General features: G+C 47.9%; 1 protein-coding gene across 9 annotated transcripts in view; it reads left to right on the forward strand.

Annotated features, from left to right (window-relative positions):
* PNPLA7 (patatin like phospholipase domain containing 7) overlaps positions 1-26207 on the forward strand; it is an 88168-nt gene that overhangs the window by 50240 nt on the left and 11721 nt on the right. For all 9 annotated transcript variants that reach the window (XM_070518274.1, XM_070518275.1, XM_070518277.1 and 6 more), the window contains 6 exons: positions 2498-2567; positions 9189-9338; positions 17793-17856; positions 18088-18256; positions 19593-19775; positions 20697-20815. In XM_070518274.1, the coding sequence (XP_070374375.1) occupies positions 2498-2567; positions 9189-9338; positions 17793-17856; positions 18088-18256; positions 19593-19775; positions 20697-20815 (755 nt within the window). The remainder of the gene's footprint in view (positions 1-2497; positions 2568-9188; positions 9339-17792; positions 17857-18087; positions 18257-19592; positions 19776-20696; positions 20816-26207) is intronic.

Here is a 26207-nt window from a genome sequence, read left to right on the forward strand (position 1 = left end):
CCTTTGATGTTAGCTGTTCTCTTGGCAGGAAATGGCACCTGTTGTAGTTAGAATTTGCATTTCCCTGATGAGTAAAGGTGTCGAGCACCATTTCATGTGTTCATTGGCCTACTTTGAAACTTTTTCACTTGGTATAGAAATGATCACTTTTTAAATTAGCTTTAACTTAGAATTATTATTAATTTGTAATTGTGATAATTATATCGTGGTTATGTTTTTAAAGGCTCTTAGATTTTAGAGGTACAAATTCAAATGTTAATGGATAAAATGCTATGTTTGGGATTGGCTTCAAAAATTTTCAGGTTGTGTGTGTGAAGTGAGATGATTGGAGCTGGGTGATGGGAAAGGGGTTCACTGTACTTGTCTCTCTGCCTTTGTGTGTGTCTGGAATTTTCCATAACAAAATGCAGTTTTTTAATTAGCTCCATTTAAGAGTTTGATGCTTGATTAGTTATATATAAACCAGACTCCTTTTTAGCTTCTGTTTTGGACCACTCTGCTCAAACTATTTTTTAACTCACATCCTAAAATTTGGAGAGTTTCACTTGCATCTTCTGTGGGTCTTTGGCTCCAGGCATCCTGGGGGTAAAAGTGGATCTCTGAGTTAGCTTGCAGGGGGAGGGCTGGCTGGCAGGGGCCAGGAGCCGCTGGTTCCTGTAGCATAAGGTCTCAGTCAGCTGTGTCCAGAGTCAGCCCCAGAGCTCTCAGCTATAGACGGACAGGAAGCAAACCAGAGGCTGAGGCTTGGGAAGGCAGAGTGCAGGATGTCAATGCAAATAATCCATAATCAATCTATAAATCAAAATTGAGGTGAGATTATTATGAACCAGGTTTGAGGAGTGTGACCCGGGGCTTTCCTTCCCCAAGGAAGGCAGGGCACCAAGGAGTGGGTGTACAGAGTGGTTATATACAGTCTTGGAACAAAGAGCATTCATCACATATGACAGGAATGTCTCTTTACTGCTGTCACGAGATGCTCAGCTGGCACAGCACGTCAGTGGTCAGCAGGTCAGTGGTCACAAGGTGAGACAGCAGATCGGTAATTAATCCTTAGTTTCCAGGAAGAGATGCTTGTCCTTAAAGACATGCCAATGTAGGGGAAGCTACATCCCTGTCTTTAAGGGTGTCACTCTTGTCTTTGGAACATAGTAAATGTTTTAAAGCAGATGTACAATGCATGCTTAACAGGCCACGTCAGGTCCTTTTGGAAAAACAAGGTCAGGCCAAATTAGTTTTAAACCAAATGGCTTCCTCATATACTCCAATATGTCCTATTGCTTTTGATTTATTTGTCAAGGAACAGAAGCAGCATTTGCCTTAGGAGCAGTATCAAAATTATGTCGTCAGTGCTTTCAACTTGCTATCCTAGATAATTTCAGTTTTGTTGAAGCTGACAGCAGCTTCTCTTTTCACACTGATCCTGCACTGTATCTAAGAGTCACAGTAATAGGCTGCCTGTACAGTACATCCTCTGTCATGTTGTAAACTTTAGCAATTAAAAAATATCTAACTCACTTTATTTTTATACAAAAGTATTTAAAAGTAAATTGCAGATATTTTGACGTTCCAACCTTAAATACTTCGGTCTTTGACTCTAAAAATTTAGTATTAATATAACCAACAATAGCATTATTATGTTGTCAACTTAAAAAGCAAATTTGCCTGTTATTTTATCTCAAAACGAGTTTTTTCAGAAATAGCCAAAAGAATTGCAATTCAGGATACGCATACTATGGTGAACCATAAGCAAATCCGGAGAACACAGGAGGGAGCTGCTTTTATAGAGAAAAGGGGGAGAGGGCGGGGCTGCTCTAGAGGGAAGTCCACTGGGGGAGAGGAACAGATCAGGACTACAGCAGCTTCTCATTGGCTGAGCTGCGGCATTTCTGATTGGCTGGGCTGTGGTGTTTCCAATTGGCTGGGCTGTTGCCAGGTGGGAGAGTAGTCTTCCCTCAGTGTTAAAGTGGTTGTACTTCCTGTTTGGAGTAATTGACATGCACCATGCGGTGAGGGCTCCTCTGCAGGCCGCCCTGTACAGTGTAGTTAGGTTTCTTTATTATTTCCCACAATATTTAAAATGTGGTATTTCCCGAGTATTATGTAATGCCCTGCCCATGTGTCCCCCAGGCCAGGTGCTCAGGAGTGAGTGGTGAGCCCCTGGCTCTGGGAAAGCCCCTCAGGGCCTGAGGGACACCTCTCCTGTCCTGTCATGCCTGCCACGTGGTCATGGTTTCCCCTGGTGTCGGCCCAGGTTTCCTGCCTTGGATGTGAGAGGAGCAGCCAGGGGTGCAAGGTCATAGGGCATGTTCCCCTCACACCTGCCAGCCGGCCGCAGGGTCAGGTAGGTCCCAGTTCCCGGGACCAGACGGCTGACCCCAGTGCCTGCCCAGGCCCAGAGCAAGTTACAGCTGTGATGGTGTGAAAACGTGGATTCAAGGTACTTGCTTTTTGGTTTAAAATGTGTGGTTTGGGGTCTCACTTCTTTCTGTGCCCCCAGGTTGTGACTCGGCTGATTCACCTCTTGGGTGAGAAGATCCTGGGCAGCCTTCAGCAGGGAACTGCAACAGGTGCGTCTCCGGGCCTGGCACCTGAGAGCCCTGCCCACCTCCCTCAAATCCCAGCCCACTTCACCCATAGCTCCGCCCACCTCACTTAGTGCCACGCCTGCCTCACCCAGAGCCCCGCCCACCTCACTGGAGCCACACTCATCTCAGCCGTGCTCATCTCACTCAAGGCCCCTCCCACCTCACTTAGCGCCTCGCCCACCTCATGAGCCCCACCCAGCTCGCCCAGAGCCCTGTCGCATCCCCCAGAGCTGTGCTCGCTGCTGCCGGGAGCCCCGCCTCCCTCAGTGAAGTCCCAGCACCTTGCCTCGTGCCCCACGCGCGCTGAGCCCTGCCCACATGGCTGGCGCCCCGCCCACCAGCCCCGCACTCTGAGCTTGTTGAGGCTGCTGGGATTTTGGCAGCCAGAGAACTTGCTGAAATACACGTTGGTGTGGGCAGCACTGGGCAGGCTCTAGTCTTTGAGCTCCCTCTCCCGGCTGTGCTTGTTGGCTCGCGGGACAGAGGCAAAGGAGTCTATATGGATGGCGTGGACCTGTGCTGAGCAGCAAAGATGGTGACTGTTCTAGAATGTTAGGAGTTTTTCTGTCTCACCTTACCTATCCTCTTCTAGTTCTTTTTTTATTGCAGTAACATTGGATTATAACATTATATAACTTTCAGGTATACATTGTAATATATTTTGAATTCTGTGTAGATTACATCATGTTCACCACCTGAAGACTAATTACCATCCAGCACCACAAACATGTGCCTAATCACCCCTTTTGCCCTCCTCCCTCCCCCCTTCCCCCATGGTAACCACCAATCCAATCTCTGTTGCTATGTGTGTGTTTGTCATTGTTTTTATCTTCTACTTGTAAGTGAGATCATATGGTATTTGACTTTCTCCCTTTGAGTTATTCCACTTAGCATAATACCCTCAAGGTCCACCCATGGTGTCACAAATGGCCGGATTTCATCATTTCTTATGGCTGAGTATTATTCCATTGTGTATATATACCGCATCTTCCTTATCCATTCCTTTGATGGGCACCTAACGTTGCTTCCAAGTCTTGGCTATTGTGGATAATGCTACGATGGTAGGGGTGCATGTATCCTTATGCATTCTTGTTTTCATGTTCTTTGGATAAATACCCAGCAGTGGAATAGCTGGATCATACGGTAGATCTATTCTTAATTTTCTGAGGAAACTCCATACTGTTTTCCATAGTGGCTGCACCAGTTTGCACTCTCACCAGCAGTGTACAAGGGCTCTTCTAGTTTTTTTTTTTTTTTGAGGAAGATTAGCCCTGAGCTAACATCTGCTGCCAATCCTACTCTTTTTGCTGAGGAAGACTGGCCCTGAGCTAACATCCATGCCCATCTTCCTCCACTTTATATGTGGGACACCTGCCACAGCATGGCTTGCCAAGCGGTGCCATGTCCACATCCAAGATCTGAACCAGCGAACCCTGGGCCGCCAAAGCAGAATGTGCGAACTTAACCGCTGTGCCACCGGGCTGGCCCCTGTTCTTTTAGTTCTAATTATGAGAAAGTGCCTTCTTCAGGAGCCACTCACTATGAGCTCTAGGCTCACTGGCCTCAGACGGTTTGAGGACTGTGATTGCGCCATCTGAGTCTCTCCTGGTCAAGAGTGTGGGATTCCAGCCTTCTTGCTGTTTGATGACCACCTTCTTGCTTTGGCCTGTCCTCTCTGCCCTGAGCACCTGTCAGGAGAGCCTTGCCTCCCTCTACCCCAAGCCACCACCCCAGCCTCACATCCCGGACCCCCGTCCACCCCCAGTGTTCTCAACTCCTCAGTGCCCATTTTCCGCTTCTCCCAGCACTTGTTGCCACCTGACACGTCGCATGTCTTCCTAGTTAGCTCATTTATTGTCTGTCTGCAGCACCAGTGAGCGAGCTACAGCGGGGCCAGACTCTGTCTCTTGTCTCCAGTGGTAACCTAGGCACAGAACTGAACGTTCATTGAAGGCATGAAGGGTGGGCACGTGTGCCATGTGGAGGCAGCCAAGTGGGGCGGGTACCACCCCATTACACTCATCTCAGCTAACCACATCTGCACAGACTGCTTCCAAAAGAGGTCACCTTCGGAGGTTCCTGGTGGACATGAAGGGTGGACACGTGTGCCATGTGGCGGCAGCCAAGTGGGGCGGGCACCACCCTATTACACTCATCTCAGCTAACCACATCTGCACAGACCGTTTCCAAAGGAGGTCACATGCGGAGGTTCCTGGTGGACATGTATTTTTGGGAGTTGCTGTTTAATACGTCGTATATCTTTTTTTGTTTTACTTTTAACCAACATGCATGGTTGTGTTTGAAGTGAGTTTCTTGTAGAAAGCACACGAAACTTTCTTGTAGAAAGTTGGGTCATCTTTTTCTCATTCCTTCTGATAATCTGTGTTATTTGTGTTCAGACCATTTACATTTAATGTGATTATTCATATATTAGGATTTATGTCTGTCATTTTATTTGTTTTCTGTTCTCCCCCCTTTTTTTTTCAGTGTTACTCTAATTCCTCTTTCCCATCCTCTTTTGAGTTGCTTGAATGTTTTTGAGTATTCCATTTTTATTCGGTTATGGTTTCCAGTACATTTCTTCATACACTATTTTCAGTAATTGCTCTAGGGATTGCCATACTCATAATTAACTTATCCTTGTTTTTTAAGATCAACGTTTTATAACTTTAAGTGGAATGTGGAAACCTTATCACTGTTTAGGTCACTTTATTCTTCACTTTTGTTGTCTTAAATAATACTGCTACAAACATTGAAAACCCCTCACACAGTGTTACAACGTTTCCTTTCAGCCATCAAACACAAGGTTTAAAACTTGAGAGGAGTATAGTCTATGATCTTTACCATTTCTGTCGCTCATTGTTCACCCTGGTGTTCGAAACTTCCTCCTGGTATCATTTCCTTCCTTTGTAGTAGTCCTTTTAGAGCAGGTCTGCTGCCTACAAATTCTCTTAATTCTTCTTTGTCTGAGAATGTCTTTACTTCACCTTCATCCTGAAAGTTATTTTTTGCTGGATGTGCAGTTCTGTTTTGACCATCCTTTTATTTCAGCACTTTAAAAATTTCGTGCCAGTTCCTTCTGGCCTCCATTACTCCTAGCAAGGTTCTGTCATTTGAGCTGTTCTCGGTTAACTGGCATGTCCTTTCTCTCTGGCGCTGTCCTAGCAGGGTTCTGTCATTTGAGCTGTTCTCGGTTAACTGGCATGTCCTTTCTCTCTGGCGCTGTCCTAGCAGGGTTCTGGCATTTGAGCTGTTCCTGGTTAGCTGGCATGTCCTTTCTCTCTGGCGCTGTCCTAGCAGGGTGCTGGCATTTGAGCTGTTCTCGGTTAACTGGCATGTCCTTTCTCTCTGGTGCTGTCCTAGCAGGGTTCTGGCATTTGAGCTGTTCCCGGTTAGCTGGCACGTCCTTTCTCTCTGGGGCTGTCCTAGCAGGGTTCTGGCATTTGAGCTGTTCCCGGTTAGCTGGCACGTCCTTTCTCTCTGGGGCTGTCCTAGCAGGGTGCTGGCATTTGAGCTGTTCCTGGTTAGGTGGTGCCTCCTTTCTCTCTGGTGCTGTCCTCGCAAGGGTGCTGGCATTTGAGCTGTTCCCGGTTAGCTGGCATGTCCTTTCTCTCTGGCGCTGTCCTAGCAGGGTGCTGGCATTTGAGCTGTTCCTGGTTAGGTGGTGCCTCCTTTCTCTCTGGTGCTGTCCTCGCAAGGGTTCTGGCATTTGAGCTGTTCCCGGTTAGGTGGCGCGTCCTTTCTCTCTGGCACTGTCCTAGCAGGGTTCTGTCATTTGAGCTGTTCCCGGTTAGCTGGCACGTCCTTTCTCTGACGCTGTCCTAGCAGGGTTCTGGCATTTGAGCTGTTCCCGGTTAGCTGGCACGTCCTTTCTCTCTGGCGCTGTCCTAGCAGGGTGCTGGCGTTTGAGCTGTTCCTGGTGAGGTAGTGCATCCTTTCTCTCTGGTGGTGTTCAAGATGCTTTTGTCTTTAGTTTTTTATAAATCTGATTTTGCAGGGTCTGGGCATGAATTTCTTTGGGTGTATCCTGTTTGGTGTTTGCTCATCTTGAATCTGTAGGTGTATATCTTTTACCAAATTTGGGAAGATTTTGGCCTTTTTTCCTTCAAATATTCTTTCTGCCCTGTATCTTCCTCCTCTTCTGGTAATCTAATAATGCAAATATTAGACCTTTTGTTGTTGTCCCAAAGGTCTCTGGGACACTCTTGGCATTTTCCATCTTTTTTCCTCCCTGTGATGTTCAGATTGAGTAGTTTCTTTTGATCTTTCTTAAAAGTTATTTGCTCTTTTCTCTGTCTTCTTGATTCTGCTCTCAAGCCCATCCAGAGAGATTTTTGTTTCGGTTATTTATGCATTTGTTTGAAGACTGTTCATGTTTGCTGTTTCTGGCTGATTATGATCGCTGCTTTATTGTTCTTGTCAGGTAATTCCAAATTCTGTGACATGTTGTCACTTTTGTCTGTTGATTGTCTTTTCTCACATTAGCTGAGATTGTCCTGGCTCTTGGTATACTTGGTAGTTTTGGGTTGTATGCTCTATTTTGAGTATTCTGGTAAGAGACTCTGGTTCCCAATTAAATCTATTGTAGCAGACTGTCAGTGTGCATATATTCACAGAGCATCTCCTGGCCTCATTCCTTGGCTGTTTGAATGTTTGATTCTCAAGGTCTTTGCAGAATCACTGTGGTCTTCCCTGCCTGTGCGCTACCCAGAGCCAGAGTGAAGGCCGCTAGTATTCCACATGTGTTCTATTCTCAGAGCCTCTGCTGTGCACTTCCAGCTGGTTTCATGCATGGGCTACTTGGGGGTGAGCCCAGGACTTCGTATGAGCTTTAGAGGATTCCTTTCTCCACCTCCCTCCTCTCTGTGATCTCCCCCTTCTAGTTAGAGTGTCACCTCTGCTTGCTAGTGCAGGCCATGGAGAGTTGGGGGGCTCCACCTTCCTGTGTCTACAGCCCTCCATGCAGGTGGGGAGCTAGTGTTTGCTTAGTGAAGGGGGCCCCCCAGAAAGTCTCCCTGGAGGGAGCACCCAGTGGGGATGGGGAGGGAGAGGGATGGACCTTGCCTGGCCGTAACTGGGAGGGGGGCACTGCTGCGTTTGTGGCATTAGTAGGGTGGTCTTCCTTTGAGTCAGGGTCCCTAGCTGATCCACCCTCCTCTCTGCACTCTCCTGCGTTTCCTGAGCACTGCAGTCAGGGTCTCCTTACGTCTCCTGGCAGTGGCTAGGTGGGATGTGCCTGCTCCATCTCCCTCTAGCCAGAACCAGAACCTCCTAAGAACCTTTCTTAAAGGCTAACAAAGAGCTACACAAAACTAGCAATAGAATCCCCCTTTGGTTCTACCTTAAATGGAGGATTCTGACATCAGAGGTCACTGGGAAAGACAGAGAGGAAGGGGATTCAGCAAGGAAAACTTCAGGAGAGCCAGTGAAAGGGAACCCCTCTGCTGCCCTGTGTGTGACCAGTGACCAGCTCACTTTTCTTTCCCTGCCCCCAGATTAGCTCTTAGCAGCCTCCTCTCTCTGCTGTCCTGCATCTTACCAGGTGGCTTCTGGGTCAGGCTGTACAGGGACCCATGCTCCACTGCTCAGGAACTGCTGCCCTGCAGCAGCAAGGTGAGCAGAGGGAGAAATGGATGCCCTCTTGGAGGAGCTGGGCCTTTCTGGTGTGGCCACTACCTGTGTCTGGCCGTGAACTTTAGTGGTTGAGAGGGTCTGTCTGTGTGGGAGCCAGAATGGCTGGCTAGGCCAGGCACCAGCGTGTAGCAGGCTGGGGAGCGAGCAGTCAGGGAGCCAGGAAGAGAGCCCTCGGCATGTCCAGACCCCAGGAGACCAGGATCTGACTGGAATGTGGTGACAGGAGGGATGAGGCTGCCCCCTTGGCCACCTCCATGAAAACAGGAGATGCCACTCGCCAAGAAGTGACTTGGTTGTTGCAAATAAACTTACCCTGCCTTCTCTATGCCTGCTGTGGTAGGGCTTGTGGAGGCACCACGGCTTCCTGGGCCTCAGTGTCTAGGGAAGGAGAGCCTGTGGTCTCAGGGGCAGGAGGCTGTGCCTGCACTGACTGCCCCTCACAGGCTCGGGCTCCTGCCTCCAGGCCACAGCCCTGACCTCCCCAGGGGCTGTTCTGAGCCTGCCTTTGGTGTCTGGAAGCCCCATGCAGACAAGACAATAGAAATATGTCTGTCGACCTTGTAAAGGCTCACACTGTTGGCTGATTCTAGAGGGAGTGGTGGAGAACTCCAGGAGGGGCGCTTGAAAGGACGGTCCTCACCTGCAAAACATTTGAACTATTCAAGCTGTTTCTGGGCCTCACGTTCTTTCCGAACGCCATGCCTTGTCTCCATTTCCCCTTCAGTGTCCGGGGTGTGTGAGAAACAAGGGTACTCGCTGTATGGTCTGCTTCTTCAGCAGGACAGGCAGGCCCAGAGACCAGGTGGGCAAGAGAAGCTCTAGTTATGGAGACCAGGAGGACCCAGGCCTGTTCCCCTTGTCCTAGGCCACTTGTGCTGTGGTGTCATCTGACAACCTCTGGACACACCTAGACACTGTCCGAGTGGCGGCCCGACCCCTCAGGCCGACACACCTCCCTGTGCTTCGCAGGTCACCAGTTTGGGCTACATGCTGCAGGCGGCAAGTGGGACTCAGGGAACCCCCCCAGCAACCTGTCCACAGTGGCCGTGATGCCCGTGTCGGAGGACGTGCCCCTCACCGCCTTCGCCCTGGAGCTCAAGCACGCCCTCAGTGCCATTGGTAAGCCCCACCTACTCCTGCCTCTGTCCTTCTAGGTTCTTCTGAAAGTGCAGTTGTCGCCTTGTGGCTAAGCCCTGGGTGCTGGGGAGGACTGTCCGCAGTGGGCAGAAGACCATCTGTCAGGCGTCTCTGGGCAGTCTCACTGGGGAAACCGTGTCTCGCAGCAGCTGGTGTGAGTCACGCAGCCCGCTCCTCCAGGACGCTTAGACCTTCCTGAACACAGAGCGTGTGCTCGAGACCACGGCGCTCAGACCCCCAAACTCCCCGCCGAGAGCCCGTCTTGGGTTCTGCGCCTCCCGGGAGGCACATGCCAGCTGCTCCACTACTTGGAGGGGACGTTGCAGTGGCTGGGGAGTTGGCTGACCACATGGAAAACACCCTTGTTTGGGATCAGGAAGCTTGGGCAGTGTTTCCAGATTCCTGACAGCTGTTAGACTTTGAGATTCAAGAATAAGAAATTGAAATTCCTGAGAACTCTTATGAATTCTCAAAATTATGAAGTATTCCATATTCTTAACACTTATTTATAAGTTTTTATAGACTATTTGTAACTAACCATTGACAGTAAGTCAATTTTCTGGGATAGGGTTATACTAAAAGTTTCAGGGGTTATCTTTAAAAAATGATAGAATAATACATGCAATAAATGTTATATTACTGTCATGCAACAATATATTGTGACAGGAGTATATATTTTCTTTTTTTTTCTTTCTTTTGAGGAAGATTAGCCCTGAGCTAACATCAATGCCCATCTTTCTCTACTTTGTATGTGGGATGCCTACCACAGCATGGCTTGCCAAGCGGTGGCATGTCCACACCCGGCATCTGAACTGGCAAACCCCAGGCCACTGAAGTGGAACATGTGCACTTAACTGCTGTGCCACTGGGCTGGCCCCAGGAGTATATATTTTAATACTATATGAAAATGCCCTCTACCTGATACAGACATTTGATAATAGAAAGCATTAAATAAATGCCAAATAAAAATGATGTATAAAATTGAAAGATAGTACTATAAATATTTAATATTTAAAAGTTATTTTCACCCCAAAATGAAACTTTAAAACACAGAAAGGATTAATTGCCCTATTAGTCTCGCTCTTTGTTTTATGGCAAATATTCCAGATGTAGAGAATTCCATTCCTTTTCCCTTGACCTTGCCCACGTCGCTCAGGGTGCATCCAGAAGCATCTTCAGGTTGCACAGTAGAGATGCATTCCTTCCTAAAAGCTTATTCCCTTTTTTAAAAAAACTTTATTTTGAATAATTATAGATTCATAGGAAGTTGCAACAAATAGTAGAGAGACGCACATGCCCCCCCCCCGGTGGCGTAGCTGCGGCGCCGCATCCAGGCCGGGAGACTGACGTTGGTGTGGCCTCCAGGCCTTCGTCTGAGGTCCCCAGTCTCTTTCTTTCTCTCTTTTTCTGGTATGTTAGAGTCTGTTCTGCCCTAGTCTTGTCTCTCCTGCTAGCAGCAAGCTCTAGAAGGCAGGGGACATATTCTACTTATTTGTGGACCCCCAGCGTCTCTCTCAGTTGTTTATAATTATTAACAGCAGTTGCTCAAAATATCTCGATTGAGTGATCATTAATAAGGCTGTTGGGTCTGACTGGGGCCAGACTGGATTCCCCTGGTAGCCAAGAGGCCGTCCTGGGCAATGGTTCAATTTCAGCTTCCTTCAGTTACTTCACCATTTTCTGTCTTTAAAGAGAGGCAGTAGGTCCAGATGAAGAGCACCCTCACCAGAGCATGAACGTCAGTCTGACTGATGCTGCACACTTCGATTTGTATAAAGTTTTATGGTTTCATTTTTTATTGATGTATAATTGACATACAATATGCTGTTAGTTTCAAGTGTACAACATAGTGATTTGGTATTTTTATATATTATGAAATGATCACCACACTAGGTTTAGGAACCATCTGTCACCACACAAAGTTGTTATAATATTATTGACTAGAGTCTCTATACTATGTATTACATCCCTGTGACTCATTTATTTTATGGCTGGAACATTGTACCTCTTAATCCCCTTCACCTATTTTGCCCATTCCCCAACCCCCTCCCCTCTGAGAACCACCAGTTCTCTGCATCTATGAGTCTGTTTCTGTTTTGTTTGTTCATTTGTTTTGTTTGTAGATTCCACATATAAGTGAAATCATTCAGTATTTGTCTTTCTTTTTCTAAATTATTTCACATAGCATAATACCTTCTATGTCCATCCATGTTGTCGCAAATGGCAAGATTTCATTCTTTTTTATGGCCGAGTAATATTCCATTATATATATATATATACACCACGTCATTTTTATCCATTCATCTTTTGATGAACACTTAGGTTGTTCCCGTATCTTGGCTATTGTAAATAAAGCTGTGATGAATGTAGAGGTGCAAAAAGCTTTTTGAATTAGTGTTTTCATTTTCTTTGCATGAATATCCCGAAGTGAGATTGCTGGATCATATGGTAGATCTACTTTTAATTTTTTGAGGAACCTCTGTTCTCTTTTCCATTGTGGCTGTACCAATTTACATTCCCAACAGTGCACAAGGGTTCCCTTTTCTCCACATCCTCTCCAACATTTGTTATTTCTTGTCTTTTTTTTTTTTAAGATTGGCCCTGAGCTAACATCTGTTGCCAGTCTTCCTTGTTTTTTCTTCTTCTCCTCCCCAAAATCCCCCAGTACATAGTTGTATATTTTAGTTGTAGGTCCTTCTTATTGTACTATTTGGGACACTGCCTCAGCATGGCTTGATGAGCGGTGCCATGTCCACACCCAGGATCCAGACCGGTGAAACCCTGGGCCACCGAAGCAGAGCATGTGAACTTAACCATTTGGCCACAAGGCAGCCCTTCTTGTCTTTTTGATAATAGGCATTCTGACTAGTTGTGAGGTGATATCTCACTGTGGCTTTGATTTGCATTTCCCTCATGATTAGTGAATTTGAGCATCTTTTCATGTGTCTGTTGACCACCTGTATGTCTTCTTTGGAAAAATAATCTATTCAGGTCCTCTGCCCATTTTTTGATTGGATTGTATTTTGATATTGAGTTATATGAGTTCTTTATATATTTTGGACATTAACCTCTTATCAAATGTATCATTTGAAAATATCTTCTCTCATTCAGTAGGTTGCCTTTCATTTCATTAATGGTTTCCTTTGCTGTGCAAAAACTTTTTAGTTTGATGTAGGCCCATCTGCTTATTTTTGCTTTTGTTGCCCTTGCCTGGGTAGATATATCCAAAAAACTGTTGCCAAGACTAGTTGAAGAGCTGACTGCCTATATTTTCTTCTTGGAGTTTTATGGTTTCAGGTCTTACATTCACATCTTTAATCCATTTTGAGTTTATCTTTGTGTCTAGTGTAAGAAAGTGCTCCAGTTTCATTCTTTTGCATGTAGCTGTCCAGTTTTCCCAACTCCATTTATTGAAAAAACTATCTTTTCTCCATTGTATATTCTTGCCTACTTTGTCATAGATTAATTGACCATATAAGTATGGGTTTATTTCTGGGCTCTCTATTATGTTCCATTTGTCTCTGTGTCTGTGCCACTATCATGCTGTTTTGATTATTATAGCTTTGTAGTATAGTTTGAAATCAGGGAGTGTAATACCTCCAGCTTTGTTCTTCTTTTTCAAGATTGTTTTGGCTAGTTGGAGTCTTTTGTGGTTCTATACAAATTTTAACATTGTTTGTTCTATTTCTGTGAAAAATGTCATTGGTATTTTGATAGAGATTGCCTTGAATCTATAGATCACTTTGGGTAGTATGGATATTTTAACAATATTAATTCTTCCAATCTATGAACATGGTATATCTTTCCATTTATTTGTGTCTTCTTCATTTCTTTCATCAATGTTTCAGAGTACATGTCTTTCACCTCCTTGGCTTATTCCTAGGTGTTTATTCTTTTTGATGAACTCGTAACTGGTATTGTTTTCTTAATTTCTCTCTCTGATTGTTCATTATTAGTGTATAGAAATGCAGCAGATTTCTGTATATTAATTTTGTAACCTGCAACTTCACTGAATTTTAATAGTTCTAATAGTTTTTTGGTAGAGTCTTTGGGGTTTTCTATATATAATATCATGTCATCCACAAATAGTGACAGTTTTCCTTCTTCTTTTCCAGTTTGGAAGTCTTTTATTTCTTTTTTTAGTCTGATTGCTGTGGCTAGGAGTTCCAATACTATGTTGAATAAAAGTGATGAGAGAGGGCATCCTTATCTTCTTCTTGATCTTAGAGGCAAAGCTTTCAGGTTTTCACCATTAGGTATGATGTTGGCTGTGGATTTGCCATACGTGGCCTTTGTTAAGCTGACGTATGTTCCTTCTACATGCACTTTATTGAGAGTTTTTAATCATAAATGGATATTGAATTTTGTCAAATGCTTTCTCTGTGTCTCTTGAGATGACAGTATGATTTTTACTTTCATTTTGTTAATATGTGTATCATGTTGATTGATTTATGGATATTGAACCATCTTTGCATTCCTGGAGTAAATTCCACTTGATCATGGAGTGTGGTCCTTTTAAGATATTGTTGGATTCAGTTTGCTAACATTTTGTTTTGGATTTTGCATCTATGTTCATCAGCAATTTTGGTCTGTAAGTTTCTTTTTTCTGTGTTGTCCTTGTCTGGCTTTGGTATCGGGGTAATGCTGGCCTGGAAAAAGTAAGTTTGGAAGAGTTCTTTCCTCTCCAATTTTTCTGGAATAATTGGAGAATGATAGGTATTAACTCTTCTTTAAATGTTTGGTAGAATTCACCTGTGAAGCTGTTTGGTCTTGGGCTTTTGTTTCTTGGGAATTTTTTGATTACTGATTATCAATCAATTCAGGTTTTCTATTTCTTTATATATGTTTCTAGAATTTATCCATTTCTCCTAGATTTTCTAATCTGTTGGTGTACAGTTGTTTATAGCAGTCTCACGATCCTTTGCATTTCTGTGGTGTTGGTTGTGACATCTGCTCTTTTGTCTTTGATTTTGTTTGTTTGGGCCTCTCTCTCTTTTTCTTGATGAGTCTGGCTAAACGTTTATCAATTTTGCTTTTCTTTTCAAAGAACCAGCTCTTAGTTCCATTGCTCTTTTCTATTGTTTTTTTAGTCTCTATGTCATTTATTTCCACTCTAATCTTTATTAGTTCCTTCCTTCTGTTAGCTCTGGGTTTAGTTTGATATTCTTTTTCTAGTTACTCAAACTATAAAGTTAGGTTGTTGGTTTGAGATCTTTCTTCTTTTTAAATGTACACACTTATAAACTTCCCTCTTGGCATTCCTCCTGCTGCATCCCGTGAGTCTTAGAATGTTGTGTTTCATTTTTATTTGTCTCAAGGTCTTTTCTAATTTCCCTGTGATTTCTTCTTGACCCATTGGTTGTTTATGTGTGTGTTGTTTAATTTCCACATATTTGTGAATTTTCCAGTTTTCCTACTGTGATTGATTTCTAGTTTCATACCATTGTGATCAGAAAAGACACTTTGTATGATTTCAGTCTTAAAGTTTAAGACATTTTTTGTGGCCTCACATGTAGTCTGTGCTAGGGAGCGTTCTATGTGTGCTTGAGAAGATGTGTGTTCTGCTGCTGTGTGCCTAGCCTCTCTGTGCACTTGGAGAGTATGCAGTGGCGTCTCCTTCTGGCTCTCGTTTGCATTTCCTGGTGACTCAGAGGCCTGTTTATCTGTGGCCCTGGGGAGGCAGGTGGGTGACCCTCTTGTCCCTGTTGATGACGGCTCTCTGTGTAATCTAGAAATGCACATGTTGCAGAGACTGGTGCCTCTCTGTGGCTGGCTTTTTTATTCTTCTAATGATGTCTTTTGACAAACAGAAGTTCTTGATTCTAATGTAGACCAATTTTTTCTTATATTGTTACTGCATTTTGTGTTTTATTGAAGAAACTGCATCCTGCTCCAAAATCACACAGATGTTCTTCTAAAAGCTTTATGGTTTTACCTTTCCTTTTAAGTTTACAATCCATCTGGGATTGGTTTTGGTTAGGACGTGAGGTAGAAGTCAAGATTTGTTTTTTCTATAAGGTCTTCAGCTGACTCAGAACCCTTGTTTAGAAAGATCGGGGGTGGGGGGTGAAGCTGGCCCCGTGGCTGAGTGGTTGAGCTCAGTGCTCCGCTTCAGCGGCCCAGGGTTTCACCAATTCAGATCTTGGGTGCACACATGGCACCACTCATCAAGCCACGCTGAGGCAGCGTCCCACATAGCACAACCAGAGGGACCTACAACTAGAATATATAACTAGATACTGGGGGACCTTGGGGAGAATAATAATAAAAAAAAAAGACCCATCTCTGCCATGGCAGTGCTGTGATGCATTTGCTGAACGTCAGGTGACTGCCTTTAGGTAGAGCGCCTTCGCTTCTGAAGGGTGTTTTTGCTGAGTGAAGAGTCCAGGCTGGTATGCGTCTTTGAAGGTATCATTCTGTTTCCTTTGGCTTCTGGAGTTTGGGAAAGAAACTGTTTGGCAGCCAGGCTGGCAGTGACTGCCCAGGCCGCAGCGGTCTGGAGCAGCACCCTGGCAGATGCCCACTTCCACCCAGCCCCACAGGGCCAGAGCACGGGTGCTGATGAGCCATCCTGCATCTCCTCCCTGTCCTGGGCCCACCCCCCACCTGGGCCTTAAGCAGACCCCTCCCAGGGACAGGTCAGTCACCACAGCCCTGATTGGTGCAAGCTGCAGCCTGTGCCCTGGGAGCCCCGAGCGCCACCTTTGGGGGCTCCATACTTCCCTGAGAGCCCTCAGAGCCCCCCGAGTCCAGGCAGGGGCCTAGAGCAGGAGACGTGTACTGAAGCAGATAGAGCCAAGCCCAGGGCCCTGGGTGTTCCTGTAGCCAGACATTGCCTGCCTGTCTGTTGTGTCTTGGATGCCCAAGAGGATAGACGGGACACATCACTGCGGTGCCCAGGAGGGCCTGCCCTCATAGGCACGCAGGGCAGTCTGGCCCGAGAGCCCTGCTCTCTGTCAGACCCATGCAGGATGACCAGCCTGAGCTTGGAGCTCTTCTCTGCGTGACCCCCCACCCCACAGAGCAGCAGTGCAGCCCACCCTCCACCCCAAGCCCCCGAGGAAGTGCTTCCTGCATCAGCAAGTTTCTGGCATTTAAGTCAGAGCTGTACACGCACACGGGTCAGACCAGGCTACCACATCTCAGTAGGGTCACCGCCAGTGTACAGGGCACCCTTAGTTTGTGTGCCTCCAAGAAAGCAGATGCTGCCAGTTGAAATAAAGTGCAGTGATTTCTTGTCTGCTCTTGGAGAAGCTCAGGTATAGGAAGGAAACCCTGGGGGAAGGCTCAGTTCCTACGCGCTCCCACACGCCTCCTGCACAGCATCGACTGCTGGGTCCTCTTCAGCTCAGGGTCGTGGTGCTTGTCCCTGGCCGTCCAGCGCATCTGTGAGGCAGCATCTTTTGAGACCCAGCCCCGCCCTTGTCTTGGCTTTTGTCCTGATCCCTGCCGCCTTTCCGCAGTCTGATGCTGGCCCTCCTGGTTGAGCAGGCCTCTGACAACTGTTCTGTGGACACTGGCTCTAAAACACTGTAGATGGAAGAAGTGTGCTGATTTCAGACACAAAAATGTGAAAAGATGTGCATCTCGACACTACAGAGCTAAGCCACATGGAGTCCAGACTTGGGAAGTGACATTATCTTCATTGTACAAGCTGGTGCTTCCCCTGCCCCAACACACACAGTCTCAGTGCTGCAGAGATTTGACTCCTCTGTGGATAGACGAGGAGACGGAGGTTCAGAGGGGCTGCCTGTCCCTGGACCTGGTGAGCCTGTGAGCTGGTGTAGCCCTCCTAGCTCCTTTTTCTGCATCATGCAGACTCACTGTTCAGAGAGCCTCCTTCATGGGCAGAGGGAAAGGTCGCCTCAGCCATAGGCACTTTCTCATTGAAAGGGGAAAGGCTTCTCATTGCTGTTAAGAAGAGCAAATCTCTAGCAGAGGGAGGGGGCACTCTTGTCTGCTGGCCCTGGGCTACTGCTGTGGACAGGCTGCACATGTCCTGGGGGTGGGCTGCTGCTGTGGACAGATCGCGTGTGTCCCGGGGGTGGGCTGCTGCTGTGGACAGGTGGGGTGTGTCCCGGGGGTGGGCTGCTGCTGTGGACAGGTGGGGCGTGTCCCGGGGGTGGGCTGCTGCTGTGGACAGGTGGGGTGTGTCCCGGGGGTGGGCTGCTGCTGTGGACGGGCCGCGCGTGTCCCGGGGGTGGGCTGCTGCTGTGGACGGACCACGCGTGTCCTGGGGGTGGGCTGCTGCTGTGGACGGGCCACGCATGTCCTGGGGGTGGGCTGCTGCTCTGGATGGGCCGTGCGTGTCCTGGGAGTGGGCTGCTGCTCTGGACGGGCCGCGCATGTCCTGGGGGTGGGCTGCTGCTGTGGACGGGCCATGCGTGTCCTGGAGCTGGGCTGTCAGGACAGTTGTCTGATTGGTTGTGTTTTCAGGCCCCGTCCTGCTGCTGACCAGCGACAACATAAAACAGCGCCTTGGCTCTGCTGCTCTGGACAGGTACACCAGCCTCCATGTAGGAAACAGGCTGGCCGACTTAGCTTCTTGCTCTCAGCTGGTTTAAGCACAGCCTTGAAATGCATACTCCATGTCTGCGCATACCCCAGCATCTGCATGCCCCTCTGTCTGCGCCCTCCTCTCTCTGTACCTCCCATGTCTGTACGCCTCTCTGTCTGCCTCTCTCTCTGCACCCTGCCATGTCTACACATGCTCTGGCATCTGTGCCCCCAGCATCCATGAGTATCGGCTGTCCAGCTGGCTGGGGCAGCAGGAGGACATCCACCGGATTGTGCTTTACCAGGCAGACAGCACACTCACGCCCTGGACCCAGCGCTGCATCCGGCAAGCTGACTGCATCCTCATCGTGGGTCTAGGGGAGCAGGAGCCCACAGTGGGCGAGGTGAGTTGGTGGGTGCAGAGGGGGGCGCAGGCTCCAGTGGGTGGAGCCGGATGTTGGTGGGGCCGGGCTGAGAGCCTGGCTGGGGGTGGGGTCGCAGGGCTGCAGGCAGGTCCTGTCTAAGGGCTACCATCTCCTCAGACCCATCTGTTTCTCTGTCTTTTCCTTTGAATGCAATAGTTCAAGAATTCAGGAAAGGATGGATGGTAAGAGCTAGCACCCAGATGTCTGCTCTCCATGTTCTGAGAACATTTTGCTGTGTTTACCTGCTGGTGGTTTTAACACCAAACAGAGCAGGTGCCCTGTGCCTCCCGCTGCCTCTAGAGTTGGAGCCTCTGTCTGTGTTTCATTTTTGCTGTGTGTGTACAGCACTGTTTTACAGGTCTAAATTTTATACAAATAGAGCCCTACTTTATAACATTTTGAAATTTCCTTTTTGCCTCAACACTTAGGTTTTAGGGCTCTATCCATAGTTTCACTCATTTTATGGCTGTTTAGTTTCCTGTGAATACCCTGCCATATGTGTTTTCTGAGCCAAGGGGCTGCAAGGTTGTTTCACTATGACAAGCTGTGTGCAGGCGTGTCTCCAGGGTCGCCACCTGGTGGAGCTGCTGGATCACAGAGGATGTGTCTTTGGGCTTACCAGATGCTGCCAAACTGCCTTCCCCACTGCGGGTGCTGTTTTCACTCGTGCTGGTGCTGCGGGCGAGGCCTAGGGCTATGCCCTGTCAGTCCTGTCTGTTTCCACCCTCATGGGTGTAAAGTGGAGTCTCGTCCTGCCTTTAGTTCACATCTTCCATCTCCTTCCTCTGTGCCGTCACTCTGTTCCCATCACAAGCTTCTGCCTCTCTGATCCTGGGGCAGCTAAAAATTCCTCGTCTCTGACGCAGGTTCCTGTTCTGCAGGGAGTGATGCTCCTTTGCAAGGGAGAGTGTTTGCAAGTTACATCATCTGAGAAGGCCACAGTGTGTGTTCTCCAGGAGGTGTGAGAGAAACAGGGACGGAGGCAGCTCCCTCCCTTCCTGCACACCCCTGTAGCTGCCTCACAGCCACGCTTGCCTAGCCCAGCACACGGCAGGCACACAGCCGGGCAGACCCCTAGGTCAACGGCTTCGACAGCCAAAGGGCAGAGCACGCCAGTCAAACTAGTTTACAGAACCAGGGCTTCGCCCACCAAGGCCCTGCCCTCGGACCCTCCTGGCCTATGTGGGGCTGGTCTGGGAGGCTGCATCCAGCATGGGAGCTCTGTAGCCAGCCCCATCCTGGCCTTCAGCTCTGCCCTGCCCAAGTCCTCAGGGTCATCTGGGTCACCTGACACACACGCTCTGCCCTCCCTCAGCTGGAGAGGATGCTGGAGAGCACAGCCGTGCGTGCCCAGAAGCAGCTGATCCTGCTGCACCGGGAGGAGGGGCCAGCACCTTCTCGCACCGTGGAGTGGCTCAACATGCGGAGCTGGTGCTCTGGCCACCTGCACCTCTGCTGTCCCCGCCGCGTTTTCTCGAGGAGGAGCATGCCCAAGCTGGTGAGGCCTGGGCGCAGGCAGGGCCACTGGGGGGAACTCCGGCCTCTGGGCCACAGCCCTCTCCTGACTTGCTTTGCGATTGCATAGTTATTTCCTTCATGTTCTCTATCTGGCTCTCCGTCGTCTGCACTCGTTGAAGCTCTGATGGGTGGCTGGCCTCTTAGTGGGTTTGTCAACTGTGATTGTGAGCTCATGTTTGCTTGAGCTTGATCTTTGGGATTCTTGTGGCCACAGCATGGTGACAGGCCCCCCAGAGAGGCGGGGCCCAGCATAGTGGAGGCACAGGCACAGCTGGGCCACTGAGGGCCAGAACCTCGGAAATATGGGCCTGGCGAGGGGTCAGGGATGGGCCCGAGATTCTCACATTCAGCTGGGGCCTCAGAGGACCCCGGTGACATTGGGTCAGCACCGCCTCCTCCTTCTTGCAGAAGTGTGCACACATTCTGAGGCACCTCTTCTTTAGGGTGTCCTCAGCCCTAGGAGCCTGGGGCGGGTGGGAGGAGTGCAGAGGCTGCCCATGCTGCAGCCCACCTGGTCCCACAACTCAATGGACAGCATCCTGACAGCTGCATCTGTGCCCAGGAAACCATGCCCTGGAGCACCCTCCGCCTTGGGGCTGGCGGGGTTTCAGCTGGAGTTTAGGCTTGGTGTCTCTTTGGGGACAGCTCTTGGGGGCTCTGTGTCTCCTGCCAGGCCCATGGATATGTGGCCCAGCCACCTGCACTGCCCACTCACCCATGTGCCCTTTGAGAGCCTCCTCCCAGGAGATTCTGGGCACCAAGGTGCTGCCAGAGTCGGTGTCAGACAGATCGCACTGTGTGCTAGAGAGAGCTTTGAGTCAGGAGCAGAGAAAACCAGCCTGCTCAGGTCAGGATGCATGGGAACACGGGCCAGCCCTCCATCTACTGGCCCCTCTCTCAGGTGGAGATGTACGAGCGGGTCTTCCAGAGGCCCCCAGACCGGCACTCGGACTTCTCTCGCCTGGCACGGGTGTTGACCGGCAATGCCATCGCCTTGGTGCTTGGAGGAGGGGGAGCAAGGTGAGTTCCTGCCCCCTTCCCATGCGTGTGTGTGTGTGTGTGTGTGTGTGTGTGTGTGTGTGTGTATGTGAGTGTGTGTGGTGCGTGTGGTGCGTGTGAATGATGCCACGCATATGCTAATGAAGAGGTCGAGCTCACCCTCTGAGGCAGTCCTCACAGATGAGCACAGTACACCACCAGGCATTTTCCAGCACCTCAGTGCATGTTGCCAAGTGGTGCTTCCCACAGGCTGTCCCTGCTGGCACTCCAGCAACTGCCCCCAGTTTTGATTGTTGCGATGCGGTAGAGGAACATTGTATCTTGTGATTGTCTTTGCTCGACATGTCTGTCTGCCTGCTAGTTATTCGCGTCTCCTCTTCTGAAAACTGTTCTTACCCTTTGCCAGTCTTTCCATTGGGCTCTGGGTGAGTTTCTTTCCATTTAACATCTGCTTTATACAGTAATGATCTGATCTGCTCACAAACCTCGTGAAGCATTCCTTAGTTCTTTGGGCTGGTGAGTTCCCTACAGGACTTGTAACCCAAATGACTTCTTCCCTGAGTTGTCATTCTGACACTTGCCATCCTTCTCCTGAACTTATTTAAAGAGAAATATACACTTGGAGCAGAAATGGAACCCAGGGACCTCAGGAGGTATGATGAGGCCAGGGTCTTCTGGTGACCCAGATGGCACGTGGAGGACTGAGCAGTGCCTCCTGCAACATCTGTGCTGCTAGCCTGGGTTCGGGGCTGGGGGTGCCCTGTGGGGTGGAGTCCCTTGTGCCCCTTGCCATGGTGGACATCAGCACTGCTGGCCGAGTGAGGCGCTCAGGGTGGTCCCTGGGCCAGCTGGCACGTGCTGCTGCTTCCGCATTGTAGCAGGGCCTCCTAAGTGCTCTGTGTCCCGAGTCCTGGCCCTGCCGACGGTGTTGGCCATCTCTCTCCAGTGCCCAGCAGAAGGAGCCTAGCTCAGCACCTTCTGTGGCCCAGGGACATCCCTTTCAAAGGGAACTGATGGAGGGAGGGGCCCAGAAGGACAGAAGCCCCCTCGGAGCCACCATGTTGGGAGCCGCTCTGCAGAGAGATCCTGCCTCTGGAGTCAGACCTGGGTCACACTCGGCCCGTTTTTACCCTTGGCTCATTAGTCAGAGAGATGTAGTCTAGCTTTGAGGCCAAAGAGGACTCAGACCCTCTTCTTTAGAAAGGATCTAAAAAATGATGCAAAGGAGCCCCATAACTGCACTGCTGACTGGATTCACTCCCCTTGCTCCCTGACATTGCAGACTCTGAAGCTTGAAGCCTTGGTCTGTGACCCTACAGACAGGAAGGTGGGTGGAGACCACCCCCTCCTCACTCTGTGCTCCTTCACAGCACACAGTACTGCCTAAAACAGGACAGAAGTGTTGCTGCCAGGCTCCTGGGGCTGAGCCAAAGTGCCATGGACCTGGGGCCCAGGGCTGCATGGCGAGAGAGCCGTGTACTGCCCTTGGCTCTGCTTCCACCGCCTGCAGGCAGCAGGCCCAGAACTGCGTGGGATGGCTCTGCACAGGCTGGTTCTGTCACCGTTGAATTCGGCTTGGCCTGGATGACTGCTGTGCTCGTCTGTCTTAGAACTCCAGAGCATCATCTAGTGCCATGCCACACTTTCAGAAGAGTTGCCCAAGGTTGCTGGGCTGAGGGGAGGACCTAGGCTGCATTCCACGGGGCTAGGGCAGGGAGGTGGCCCAGAGCAGATGGCCCAGACTTGGACCTGGTTTTTAGGCCAGGATGGCCCCATCAGCAGCATTTTTAATGAAAAAATACTTAATTGAAAGGCCATATGGCTATTTTCTAAGGCCATGTGGTATTTGTATAACACAAAATAGCAGTCCTCTGCCCATCCTGCCCTGTCACCAAATCCAGAGGGATTCCAGACATAATCACTTCTAGGTTTTTATCAGTTTTCTGCTTATCTACATTACTAATTAGCATAACATTCCTATTCTACTACTTTTTTTTTCAGTTTTAGATTATTGAGTTCCTGACCTCCTCCCATGTACACAAAGTCAGAGTCTGTCTGTCTATCTCTATCTGTCTATCTCTATCATCTATCATCCATCTGTCATCTCTACATCATCCATCTGTCATCCATCATCTGTCAATCAACCATCTGTCATCCATGCGTCATCCATCTGTCATCCATCATCTGTCATCTCTGCATCATCCATCTGTCATCCATCATCTATCATCTATGCATCATCCATCTATCATTTCTGTGTCATCCATCATCTATACATCATCCATCTGTCATCCATCATCTGTCATCTCTGCATCATCCATCTGTCATCCATCATCTATCATCTATGCATCATCCATCTATCATTTCTGTGTCATCCATCATCTATCATCTATACATCATCCATCTGTCTTCCATCATCTGTCATCCCTGCATCATCCATATATCATCTATATATCATCCATTTGTATCCATCATCTATCATCTATCATCATCCATCTCTCATCCGTAGATCATCCATCTGCATCCACCATCTATCATCTCTGCGTCATCCATCTATCATCCATACATCATCCATCTGTCATCATCATCTATCGTCTAGGCATCATCCATCTATCATCCATCATCTCTGCATCATCCATATATCATCCATCATCTATCATCTATGCATCATCGATCTGTCATCCATCATCTATCATCTATGCATTATCCTTCTGTCATCCATCATCTATCGTCTAGGCATCATCCATCTGTCATCCATCATCTATCATCTCTGCATCATCCATCTGTCATCCATCATCTATCATCTCTACATCATCCATCTATCATCTATCATCTATCATCTATGCATCATCCATCTATCATTTCTATGTCATCCATCATCTATCATCTATACATCATCCATCTATCATCCATCATCTGTCATCCCTGCATCATCCATCTATCATCTATATATCATCCATTTGTATCCATCATCTATCGTCTATCATCATCCATCTCTCATCCATAGATCATCCATCTGCATCCACCATCTATCATCTCTGCATCATCCATCTATCATCCATACATCATCCATCTGTCATCATCATCTATCGTCTAGGCATCATCCATCTATCACCCATCATCTATCATCTATGCATCATCCATCCATCATCCATCATCTCTGCATCATCCATATATCATCCATCATCTATCATCTATGCATCATCGATCTGTCATCCATCATCTATCTATGCATCATCCTTCTATCATCCATCATCTATCATCTATGCATCGATATGTCATCCATCATCTATCATCTGTGCATCATCCTTCTGTCATCCATCATCTATTGTCTAGGCATCATCCATCTGTCATCCATCATCTATCATCTCTGCGTCATCCATCTGTCATCCATCATCTATCATCTATACATCATCCATCTGTCATCCATCATTTGTCATCTCTGCATCATCCATCTATCATCCATCATCTATCGTCTATGCATCATTGATCTGTCATCCGTCATCTATCATCTCTACATCATCCATCTGTCATCCATCATTTGTCATCTCTGCATCATCCATCTATCATCCGTCATCTATCATCTATACATCATCCATCTGTCATCCATCATCTGCCATCTCTGCATCATCCATCTATCATCTATGCATCATCTGTCTCTCATCTATCATCCATCTATTATCTATGTATCATCCATCTATCAGTCATCTATGTATCATCCATCTCTCTCTCTGTTTCCTGTCTGTCTATCTGTCCCCCTCCTTAGCACTCATAGTCCCAGTATGGTTCTCTCATGGGTCAAGACAGTACCACTGTTTATATTATGGTGTCAATGTGGGTCTTTTTCAGAGCTGAGCTGTCTCCTACTGTACTGTGTGACTGTATTTCTTTTCTTGGAGTTAATAATTGTTGCAGTTGCCATTTGCTTGGTTTTCTGGGTATCGTTGAGTCATCTCCAGACTCTGCTGGAAGCATTAGCTCCTCTCCACGTCCTCAGACACACCGGGACGTCTCAGCTTAACTTTGCTTGGGATCCGCATTCCCACCTCCTTCTAGCTCTGCTGATATGTGGCCCTGGAATTTCCCTTCACCATCATCCTGAGAACTGCCTTTGTCTCTCTCCTGTGTTCAACTCCATTTCCTGGATTTCCTGTCTTCCTCTTTCTTGATCTGTTCCGGATTTTGGTAGAGTTCATACTCTAGAGATTTCCTTAGGAGAAGATGCATGGGAAGTAAAAGTTTTAAGACTATGCACAGCAGAAAATGTCCCCATTCTGCTGTCATGTTTGGATGATGGTTTGAGTATGGAATTCTAGGTGGAAATAATCTTCCCTGAGAATCCTTAAAGCGTGGTTCCATTGTCTCTTTAGCTTCCAGTATTGCTGTTGAGAAGTTCAATGCCATTTTTATTCATGAGGCCTGTTTTCCCTCTGGAAGCTTGTAGGAGAGTCTCTTAATTCTCGTTATTCTGAAAGTGCTGATGCTCTGCCTGGGGGTTGTGCTTTTTCACCCAGTGTACCAGGTGGACTCCCAGAGGGCACTTCACTTTTGGAAATCCATGAACATCAGCTTCGCAGGCATGGTGCAGTGTTTGCCCTCTTTGTTCTCCCTTCCTGGAGCTCTGATGGTTGGAGACCAGGTGTCTTGGACGAATCCTCTGATTCTCCTATCCCTTCTGTCCCATACTTTCCATCTCTGTCTTTTCGTTCTACTTCCTGGGTGGTTTTTCTCAAATATGTCTTCTAATTGATCTTTTCTGCTAACATGTTTCTAACGTCTAAGTGCCTTTTTCATAGTGTTCTCTCTCAGCTGCACTAGTGAATGTTGAACTTCTCTGAGAATGTTAATGTAGGTTTTTGCTTGCTTCCCTAGGTTTTCTGCTCTGTGCTGGCTCGTGTCTGACTTTGCTCATGCTGCACAATGTGTGTGAGGCTGTCTGTGTGCTCTGAGCACATCAGCGGTGTGCAGAGTGCTGTTATGTCATCTACCACGCTTGCGTATCCCTGCTCCTGTCAATGGACATCTGGGTCATTTTCTGGTCTGGGGTATTATGAACAAACTGCTATAACCATTCTTGCACAAATCTTTTCTGTGGACGCTTGTTTTCTTTCCTCTTGGGCAAGTATGTAGGAGTGGAATTACTGGGTGTGAGGTCGTTGTACCATTTTACACCCCCACTGGCAATGTTTGAGAGTCCAGGCTGCTTACATTTTGTCAGCCCTTGGTATTGTCAGGATTGTGAATTGTAGCCGTTCTGCTGGATGTGCAGTGGCGCCTCATTGTGGTTCTAATTTGCACCTCGCTGAGGACTAGTGATCTCATGCGCTTGCTGGCCATTTGTGTGTCTTCTTTCATAAAGTGCCGCTTACATTCTTTACTCCTGTTTAACAGGTAGTTTGTCTTTTATTGTTGAGTG

The sequence above is a fragment of the Equus asinus genome, chromosome 10, assembly GCF_041296235.1.
Source record: "Equus asinus isolate D_3611 breed Donkey chromosome 10, EquAss-T2T_v2, whole genome shotgun sequence".
In the NCBI taxonomy this organism is placed as follows: Eukaryota; Metazoa; Chordata; class Mammalia; order Perissodactyla; family Equidae; genus Equus; species Equus asinus.